Raw genomic sequence first — 10558 nt, 5'->3', positions numbered from 1 at the left:
GTGCCTGCGCTGCCCTGCAACGCTTGCGCCACGATGCGATGCCCGCGCCACGCAGCGATGCCCGCACCACGATGCGATGCCCACGCCACGATGCGATGCCCGCACCGTGATGTGATGCCCGCGCCACGATGCGATGCCCGCACCGCGATGTGCCGCTGCACCGCCATGCAGCGTCCCCAACTGCCCTGCAACGCCCGCACCACGCTGCCGTGCAACGCAATGCCCCCACCACGCTGCCAGGCCCCCGCTACACCACAGCAAGGGCCCAGCTAAGCCCCCGGTGACGTTACCCCACCCGGGTTATTCGTGGCTGGGACGTTACAGAGCCCTTCCAGCCCCCCCGGCCCCCCCCAGCCCCGCGGCACAGCCAGCTCCCGGCCGGGGCTGTGCCGAGCCCCCATGGCCCCATCCTGCCCCGGAGCCGGGCACCGTCGCGGTGGGCACGTCCCGGTTGGGCAGCAGCGTGGGGGGGGGGGAAATCTGGAACACGCAGGAGGGAGCGAGAGCCCCGGGCTACGGCCGACCAGCCACGGAGGCCAAGCAACCGAGTGCAACCCCCACCAGGCCCCCCCCCAAATGCTTCGGGTCCCATGCAGGGCACCCATTGCCTCCCTGCAAACACGTCCCTGCACTGCTGGGGTGTTCGGGGACGTGCCCCCCGGCCCTGACCCGTGCGGGGTTTGGGCTCGACCCCCTCTCCCAAAAAACCTGCTCCATTTATACCCCGCAGCGAAGAACCAGCAGCTCATAACTAACAGGGCTGGGGGGGCCAGCGGCCGCTTCCAAAATAGCCCCATGGCCGCCCCCGTCCCCATAACCTGAGCGGGGCAGGATCTGGCCAGGCTTTGCAGCAGCGGCGTTTGCTCCGGACTAATCCGGGCCCCCCCCGCCCCCAACCCCAGCACTATCCTGCTCCCGCCTTAGCCCATTTCCCAGCCCGGCACACTGAGGCCAGGCTGGGTCGGGGGGGGGGCTGACACCATGTTGGGGGGGCTCATAGGGCAGGATGAAGCCTGTGACTCCATGGGTGGGGGAACATCGGCGCTGCCTGCCTGCCTGGCCCCCCCCTCCAGCCCCGGCGAGGCCATATCCGCTCCGGCACCTGCTCACCAGCTGGGCCGGCGGTGGGTGTGCGGAGGAAAGGGTGTGCGCACACACGCGACCCCCCCACCTCCGCACAGCACCCAGGCACAGCACCCGGGCATGGCCCCCCCCCCCGGCTCCTCGGGGATGTCTGTTTGCAGGCGGGGGGGGAACCAGCACCGAGGGAGGTGCCACCGGCCGCTGCCGCGGAGGGTTGCAGCCCCCCCAACCGCCCCCAAGGGCTGCCGCTGTTGTTAATGGCAAAATATTAAAAAAAAAGGGACTAAAAGCCTGCTGTGAAATGGGAGTGTTTGTCCCCAGATTGCTGCTGCTGGCTGAGGCGGGGGGGGACACGCAGAGACAGGGGCTGGGACGTGCCCCAGCTGGGGCTGGTGTCCCCCCGCTATGAGGTCCTGAGCGTGATGCAAGGCTGGACCCCCCCCCCCCAACCCTGCTCCCCGCGCAGCGGGAACGGAATCAACCCCGATATCCATCCTTCCCTCCCCCCTCGCTTCACGGTTTGGGCTGGAAACGTGGGGGGACGGGGCTGAGACCATCACCGGGGTATCAGTTCTGCGCCCTGGGGACGCTCCCCCCTCCCCGCAACCGCCCCCGGGACCCAGCAAGTCCTTCGCAAATATTCCCCCCCCCCCACTGTCAAAAAAGGCCCGAGAGACGAGTTTTCTGAAAAAGTGTCCTTTATATCACTTAAATAACTATAATCAGGTATTAGGGGAAAAAGAACAGCTGATCACAATAACATATTATAGAAATCAAAATTAATTTAACCACACAAAATAAATTAAAACATTAAATATTAACTTTCAGTGCAACATATACAGAAAGACATGAGAGTAACCATGACTTTAAAAAAAAAAAAAAAACAACCAAACAAAACAAACAAAAAAGCTTCCGATTGGTTATGATAAAGACTACGGAAAAGATTAACGCTGCACCGGGAGGTTAGAGCACCGGCCTGAGGAGGTTTCCTAGGATTATGGTTCATTTTATTATTAATAAAAAGCTCGTATCTGTCCCCAAAGTGAGCACGGTCCGTGCGACTGCTGAGGCGGAGGGTTCGCCGGAGCTTCTGTCTCTATAGAAAAATAAAGCCCCATCCTGCAGGGGTGGGGGGTTCTGGTTAAAAAGAAAAAAAAAAAAAAAAAAAAAAATTCTGAGAAAAGGAAAAACAAACCCAAATCCAAAGACAAACCCCAGTTCCTTGTTGCCCGGCCGGGGTTTGGCTCTGCGGCGGGGCGATGCCCGGCTCTGCCAGCGCTTTGCCGCTGCCGGCACGCTTACGGTGCTGCCGAGCGCGTCCTCTGCCGGGGCGCTTGCTTGCCGTCTTCTGCGTGTGTGTGTAGGGAGGGGGGAATAAAGAAAAAAAAAAAAAACCAAACTAAAGGGGAAAACCAAAAATAAAATAAAAAAAAAAGACCAAAACCAGAGAAGAGATGCTGCGCTGGTCCCCGGCGCGGGTCTCCTGGTTGGGGGGCGGCGGCGGGACCCCCGCCGGCTCCGTCAGACCCCTGCGGGGAAGGGGACGGGGAGCGCGGTTACACCCCGGGAACGCCGGCGGCCGGCGACCCGCCGCAGTGCCCCCCGGCCCCCTTACCCGTCTCGGCGTGGCAGCAGGAGGTGCCGCCTTTCAGGAGCCCACCCGGCTTCTCCGGGCCACCGCCGGGTGCCCGGCACCACTGGCACCGCTTCCGCAGCCGACAGCAGCTGCAAGGGAGCGGGGAGGGGAACGGTCAGGGGCTGCGGGGGTCTCGACCCCCCCCTCCCTCCTCGGCTCGCATCCTGCCCCAAATCGGCTGAGCCGAAACCCCCGCCCCGGTACTTACTGTATAAGCACGCACACGCCGATGAGCAGCACGGAGGCCACCACCGAAACCACCACCAAGGCGGTGATCGTCTGCTTCTTCTGGTTAGCGGCCACCACGGCCAGCAGGTCGGCGTGCTCGCACCGCGTCCCCACGTACCCCGAATGGCACCTGCACCGGTGGGGGGGGGACACACGGGAAGGGCATCGGCATCAGCCCGAGGACCGGGGCACCCGCTCGGAGCCCGGCAAAACCAGGGTCGACCCCACTTTTTTGGGGGATTCCCCCGGGAGAGCCAAGGGGAGAGACGAAGGACCCGCTTGGATTTGAATTGCCGGACGTTGTGGTTGGTTTTTTTTTTTCCCCCGACACTTACACGCACGCCGGCTTGTCCTCCTGGACCAGGAACCGGCAGGTGCCGTGGAAGCAGAACTGGCTGTGAGAGTCGGGACAGTCGTTGAAGTGGGACCTCACCGCTGCCGCCACCGGCGGGCCCGGAGCTGGGAGGAAAAACAAGGAGAAAATGGCATTTTTGGGCGTTTGCCGGCCCGGCAGCGACCCAGGCGTCGCCGACGGTGGGTCGGTAGCTCTGGTTTAGGGCTGGATGCGTTTATTTTGGGGTTGTCGGGTAAAGGAGCCCAGACGGGTCCCGCTTAAACCGGCACTGAAAATAAGCCTCACCGGCACTAGAGGAATTTCCTAAAGAGCTTAAAGCTTAAAATGGAGGAGCAGAGAGTTAAATAACGGCGGACCCGGCTGCAGCCCCGGACCGGTGGCTTTGCCGGGGATGCTGTTTTCCATTACATCCCGCGCTGGTTTAAATTATCCTCCGCAGCAGAGACGGAAAACAAATATCCTGCTTTCGGATTAGCCCGGGTATAAAGCACATCCGATCGCTGTCGTTTCAAAGCCACCTCAAGTTCCTGTTGCCGTGAATTTATGGCAGGCCGGGGTAATTAAACCCACGTCTGCCGAATGCTTCCGGGTCTTCGAGGAGGCGAAGCGAGGAAAGACGGAGCGCGGCCGGCTCAGCCGGGGATGTGCCGGAGCGGAGGTCCGATGTCCTCGTCTCCGGCGGTGGGGAGAGAGGCATCGGTGGGCGGTTTGGAGATGTCGGAGCTGGTGGCAGCATCCTTGGGGAGCCGGGAGCTGGGATTTGGTCTTCGCGGTGAGAATCGCTGCCGAAATCTGCGCCTTGGCGCAGCCCCTCGCCAGGAAAACCCCGACACCTCCCTCCCCGGGGACGGCTTTACCCCAGGAGAGCCCGGACTCCCCCGACTCCTGCCTCTGGCCTGAATATCCCCACAAAAATAACCCTTTTTGGAGTTTTAACCCGCAAAGCCGAGCCCCAAACGCAGCTTTGCACATCCCCGCTGCCGCAGCCCGGGCTCCGAGCTCCCCCGAATTCGCCGGTTTTGCAGCACCGGCAGCGACGGCGTCAGCAGGGCTGCGCGGGGCCGCGCGTCCCTTTGCTCCCCGTCCCGCCGCCGGCAGCGCGTCCCCGGATCCAGCGCCGGCTCCCGGGGTGTCCTGGCTTGCATTAAGCCTCGGCGCGCTCGCAGCTGCCGGCCACATTGCAGCCGTCTCATCCTCCCGCAGCCCCGCGCTCCTGCCGCCCGCACGGACCCCGTCCCCGAGGTGTCCCCAGCCGGCGCTGCGCCCCTCGGAGCGGCCCCTTTCCTCCAGCCCCCAACCCGGGCTGGGCACACGCATCCATCGGGAAAGGGGCTGCCAGCATCCTCCGCGGTGCCGACGCTTGCCGCGCCGCCGGGTTTTGCTCCGAAGCCTCCCGGCGCTGCGGTGGCACCGTTTCCTTTAACGCTTCCCAACCGATGCCGTCGAACCATCCCATTTTCCAGCCCCAAAAGGAGGTTTGGTTTTTTTTTTTTTTTCCATCCCTGCCTGCAAACGGCCCTTCCCGCAGCCGGCACATCTCCACCGTCGGCAAAGCCCCCGCGCCGTGCCGTGCCGGGGGACGCGAAGGGCTCTTGGCTGTTGCAGTCCATTGTGCCGCTTTCATGAATGAGGCGATTTATTGGGCGCGACCGACTCGGTGCCGCCGCGAGCCGGCGTCAGGCACCGGCAGCTTCCCCGCGGGACCTGCGGCACGGTTAACGAGACCAGACTTCCCCGCACGCCGAGCGGCCGTGTGCCAGGATTCAGGCCCCCCCTCCCCCCGCCACCAAAAAAACCCCAAGGTGCATGAGAAATACCCACCGCAGAGGCCTGTTTCCCAGTTTTCCCTTGGGAATAAAGCACCTGCGGGGTCAGGATCCCACCTGGGGACCCCTTATCCCCCCAGGGCGGAGGATGGGATGCGAGAGCATCCCTCCGGCTGATCCGGTGCACACTCGGGGCGAGGACGGTTTACCTGTGCCTGCGCTTTGCTGCCTGTTCCCGGGCAGTTCGGCAAGGCGGCCGCCCCGCGACCCCCCCCCTCCACCACCACCCCCCCCGGGATCGTGCCGGCTCTGCCCCGTCGGCAAACTCACCGCTCCAGGCCGCCGTGGTGTTCTCCAGCGCGTGGCACGCGGCGAGCAGCACACCTGCGGAGAGGCCAGAGAGACGGGGGTCAGCCGGACCGCGTGTCGTGTGCCCCCCACCCCGAGCCGGGAGGGCTAGCTGACGGCTCGGGGGGGGGGGTTTACCCAAAAATCACTCAAAGATTTATGATTTTTTTTTTTTTTTTTTTTAAAAGGAAAATGCAACGGTGTTTAAAGCCAGGAAGGAGCCTGAAACCGGCCCGTTATTTGCATGTACGATAGGCACGCGCTCGCTCATCCGACAGCATCCCCTGCCCAGGCGGGTGCCGGTGGGGGTGCCAGCCGCGCAGCCCCCCCCCCCATGCACTGCGCAGCACAACCTGTGCCCCCCTGGCCAGCTCCTCCTGCCCGTGTCCCCACGGCGGGACAGGATCCAGCCTCGACGCAAGCTCGGGTGCCGCAACGAACCCCCCCTCCCCTTGCCCGACCTGCAAGCGCCGCTGCTGCTGCTGCTGCTGCTCCCCGGGGACCCGCAGGCTGCGCCCCCGCGGTGCGAGCGGGGCTCCCCGCTGCAAAACACCCGGGCACGGCGGGCTCCGTGCAGGCAGAAATACTCCGTCCGGGCAGAAATACCCTGTGCAGCAGAACTACCCGTGCAACCCCGGGGGCTGCAGGTCCGGGCAGGCTCAGAACAACCTCCTCCGAGCCATCCCTTCGCAGGGGGTGGCATCGACCGGGGAACCCCCCCCCCCAGCTAAGAGGCTTTCCCGGGGCAGCTCGATCGACCCCGGGGTGCGAAGCCAGACGAGGCCAGCAGCCCCTTCGCTGGGTTTGACCCAATTTCCTCCACGGGTTTAATCAAATCATGCAGAAAGGCGACGGGCGAGAGACCAAACCACGCGCCAGCCCTTGGGGTTTGCATCCGGCAAACCACCCAGCGACCGGCGGCTTTAGTTATCGCTGCAGCTTCCCTCGTTTCGGCTTCTCCCCGTCGGTCCTTGCCACACCTTTCCCCATGCCGCCACAGACCCGGCCAGCCCCCGGGGATTTTCTTCCCGTATAAATTGAATTCGAGGCATCCCGTCTCCTCCCAGGTGTTGTTTTTTTTTTGCTGCCGCCGGCAGGCTCTTTGCTGGAAGATGCTTCGTCCTCCTGCCCCGCTCCTGCTCGTGCCGATACTCGCACCTCCACACGTCGAGGAAATCACGTGTTATTTGAGAAATGGCTCATCCTTGTGTCACAGGGCGGCCGTATCATCCCCTCCAGCATTCCGGCTTGTCCGTCCTCCTGCCGGGACCCCGCTCAGGTCCGGCGATGCCTCTTCCCCGCTTCTCTCCGCCGGCAGGTATAACACCCCGCTCACCTTCAAGCCACTTTGGCCGGAGGAGCCTGGCCGAGGAAGCAGCCCGGCTCTCCCCGTGCCACCACCGCCCGTCGTCCCTGGTCACTGCCCCACCTCCCTCGCCCCTCGGCAGCGGTCTTACGTCTCCGATGCCGGCCGAGGGCCGCCGTGAGCTCCCCGAGAGCCGGCGTGGGGACAACCGGGTACCTTACGGAGACACGGAGCGTCCGCCCCCTTGGTTTGACCGGCCAACTGGGACCCCCGAGAGCAGGGCTGTGTCCATCAGCTGTCCCAAGCAGCCGCTCTCGCTTGATTTTTGGCAATCCCATCCCAGCCCCGTTCTCAGCTTTTTCTCTCCCCGAACCTGAAAGACCATATCCCGCGCCGTCTCCCGGTTTTATTTCAAAGCCGGCGCTCGGCCACGCCAGCCAGGCTGCTGCCCTCCCCCAATCCCATTCCCATCCAGCCCCTGGTCCCCCGCTTTGGGAAGGTCTCCTTGCCATCACCCCCAGCCAGCAAAGCCCCCCCCCGAACTCACCCTCCCGGCAGGAGACACCCAACTTGCTGAGGGACCCCCAAGCCTCGCCGATGGAGAAACACGTGCTTAACGACTCCGTCCCCAACGCGACGTTAATTACCAGCCTCCGCTTCTCCTCCACCACCAGCCACCAGCACCACCACCAGCCACCAGCAAAGGGCTCAACTCCTCTCGCCCCCAGCCTCTCGTAACGCTCTTCGTGAGCAGCTCCCGCTTATCGCTGGGGTTTGTTCCCTGCCCCAAGTTTTCCCTCCTAATCCGCTTGGCTCAGATTTTCCCCTCGGCTTCGCGGATCAGCCCTTGGCAGCCGTCAAGTGCACGTACGTCGGGCCAGAGGAGGTTCCCTTTTCCGCCAGTATTCTAAGCGGATGCTCCAATCTGCTGGTCCGATCCCGTTTATAAGGGGCTCCTCTCCCCCCGCAGCATCCGGGGCGCCGCGGAGGCTTGGACCCAACCCGGGCTGGAGGCCAGGAGCAGCCATCACCCCCGGATGGGGGATTGGGGAAAGCGGGGTGCCCGTCCCGGTGGGAAACCCACGGCTCAGTCCCCCCGAGACGGGCGACCACCGGGGCCGGAGAGGTCCAAAGCCACACGAGCGGCAAAGCAGCGGGGAGCAGAGGGGACGTGGGTGTCCCCAGACCGAGCCATGAGCCGAGGAGGGATGTGGCCGCTGGAGTAACCGACCCCCCCCCCGACGGCGGCCGCCCACCCGCCCGAGGGATGCTCGGTGGAGGAGTCGTGCCGGAGGAACGGAGCGAGGAGGCAACTCGGTGCGGCCGTGCCAGAGCCGAAGAGGCAGCGCCGGCAAGGAGGGCTGGAGGGGGGCCAATACCGGCTACTTTCCTGAACCCAAGTGCTGCAAAGAGCCTCTCTCCCGCCGGGCTGGCACTGCCTCGGTCCCCCCCACCCCGACCCAAGCCCCGGCTCGACCACGGAGCCGCGGCGAGGAGCAGCAGAACCCCCGGTGCTGTCGGTGACAACCGGCCGGGAATGGAACGCCCAACCCTCTCCTTTGGGACGCTGGAAAAAAAAAAACCCCAACCGAGGTCCAGCAAGTGCTTCCCCCTGCATCAGCCCCGGCCCGGGGAGGGGGTCCCCTTGCCCGGTACCGAAGCATCGCCCAGGTCTGCGCTCTCCCACCTCTACGGTCATCGCAATTCCAGGCCGGGCAGCGTGTCCGGATCCGTCCCGTCCCGTGCACAGCATCACCCAGGTCCAGCCTCGCGTACCCCCCGCTCGCCCCCTTCCCCCGGCGAAAGGGGCACACGAGTAACGCTCCCCTCCTTCTAATGGCAGCCCCAGCAATACGCTCTCGTTAATTAACTCTGCCCTAAAATTAAGGAACGAGACCGGAGGGCTCGTTCTCCCGCCCGAGGCCGTGCTTACGAGTCCGGTGGCGAAGGCGCGTTCCCACCAACGGGGAGCGGTTTCGCGACCGACTCCGGGAGGGACCGGAGCCAAATACTTTTGTAGGATTTAAGGAGCAAAGCAGCGACCGATTCACAACCCGACCCCGCGGACGCACCAGCCCCCCCCCCCCCCTTTAAAAACCCGACCCTATTTCGGGATGCTGGATGCTCGGTGGGCAACCGCGCTCCGTCCCAACTGCTGAGAAAGTTTGGGGGAGCGAAGTCCCCGGGTCCCCCCCCCCCGCCCCGATCCCGCTGGGGAGGTACCGGATCGTCTCCTTTCCCCCCCCCCCCCCCCCCGGTCCCGCACCTACCCATGGCCAGCGCGGCCGCCGCCTCGCCCGGCATGCTGCCGGCGGGGCCGGGGCGGGGGGGAGCCGGGAGGGCCGGAGGGCGGACGGACGGAGGGACGGACGGAGGGACGGACGGAGGAGCGGCAGGGCCGGCGGGGCCGGGGCGCCCAGCAGCGCGGCGGGGCGAGGGGCCGGGCTCCGCGCCGGCGAAATGGGCGCGGACGCGCCGCCAGCCACTGCGGCCCCGGGGCGGGGCCAGCCCCGACCCGCCGCCCCCCCGGGGCCGCACCCCCCCCCACACACCCCGACCCCACCAGCACCCCCCCCCCCCGGGGCGTCCCCCGGAGGTGGCACACCCACCCCCCGGCCCGGCACCGTACCCCCCCCCCCCCCGGGGTGCTCACTCACTGCCCCCCCCCCCCCCCGGCACCCCCCCCAAGGTGGTCACTGACCCCCTCCCCCAGCACCCCACAGGGTGGTCACGGCTCCCCCCCAACCAGCACCCCCCCAGGGTGGGCACTGCCCCCCCCCGGTGCCCCCCCCCGGTACCCCCCCCAGGGTGGGCACTGCAATCCCCCAGTAGCCCCCCCAAGGTGGGCACCGACCCCCTCCCCCAGCACCCCACAGGGTGGTCACGGCTCCCTCCCAACCAGCACCCCCCCCAGGGTGGCACTGCCCCCCCCGGTGCCCCCCCGGTACCCCCCCAGGGTGGGCACTGCACCCCCCAGTAGTCCCCCCCAAGGTGGGCACCGACCCCCTCCCCCAGCACCCCACAGGGTGGTCACGGCTCCCCCCCCACCCAGTACACCCCTGGGTGCTCACTGCCCCCCCCCCCCCGGCACCCCTCCCAGGGTGCTCACTGCACCCCCCCCCAGTACCCCCCCCCAAGGTGGTCACTGACCCCCCCCCCAGCTGCTGCCCCATGGGGGGAACCAGCCCGGGCCCCCAGGCGGTTCTTGCCGGGGCTGAAATTGGGGCTGGGGGTGACCCCGTGAGCGGGTTTTGCTGGCAGGTGGGGCGACACCCGCGGGGCGAGTCACGGCACCCACTGGGACCCCTCCCCACCCCCCCCAGCCCATCCAAACCCCCTCCCCAACAAAACCCACCACCGCCAGCCCTCCGCTGTCCCACCCGGGCTGCGGTCCCTATGCAGGACATGGGGGGCCGGGAGGAAGGCAGGAGCAGCCCCCCCCCCCCAAATCTCTCTGTGCATCACCGGGCTTGGCCTCCCCGATTGCCTCACCGACCGCCAGCGCATTCCTTCATCTGCTGCCTACACCCCTGCGGCTCCCACCTCGCTCATCCCAACCTTGGGCATCCCCAAATCCATCGGGCCGAGCCCCCACGGGGACGCAGGGCAGCGCGTCCCGAGGGGGCGATGGGCACCGAAAAAAGACGGTCGTGGCCAAAAAAGCGGCCGGTGGCGAGCGCATCTCCCGCGGTCCTTGGAGGAGCGTTCGCCTGGGATGGCCGCGGCGAAGCCTTGGAAGGCTCCGGAGATGGGGCTTGGCCTCGCAGGCGAGGAGCGTGGTCGGGGGGCAGGCAGAGGACCCCATCGAACCCCCCCACCCCGGTGCAGGGAGCACC

The 10558-nt window shown here is 66.0% G+C and overlaps 1 protein-coding gene across 2 annotated transcripts; it reads right to left on the bottom strand.

The window, feature by feature from the left end:
* Positions 1 to 1786: 1786 nt before the first annotated feature.
* On the bottom strand, positions 1787 to 9085 carry TGFA (transforming growth factor alpha). Of its 2 annotated transcripts, XM_052806450.1 has the most exons (6): positions 8993 to 9085; positions 5399 to 5452; positions 3283 to 3406; positions 2928 to 3077; positions 2699 to 2808; positions 1787 to 2612 (listed from the first exon to the last, which is right to left on the bottom strand). In XM_052806450.1, exons 1-6 carry the CDS (start codon positions 9024 to 9026, stop codon positions 2605 to 2607), a joined length of 480 nt encoding a protein of 159 aa, XP_052662410.1. In that variant the 5' UTR covers positions 9027 to 9085; the 3' UTR covers positions 1787 to 2604. The 2 variants fall into 2 exon arrangements, with proteins under 2 accessions (XP_052662410.1, XP_052662409.1); XM_052806449.1 differs by having other exon boundaries at positions 1787 to 2808.
* Positions 9086 to 10558: the final 1473 nt, after the last annotated feature.

Source organism: Harpia harpyja, chromosome 13 (genome assembly GCF_026419915.1).
Source record: "Harpia harpyja isolate bHarHar1 chromosome 13, bHarHar1 primary haplotype, whole genome shotgun sequence".
Taxonomy (NCBI): Eukaryota; Metazoa; Chordata; class Aves; order Accipitriformes; family Accipitridae; genus Harpia; species Harpia harpyja.
This window is presented reverse-complemented; position numbering and strand designations above follow the sequence as displayed.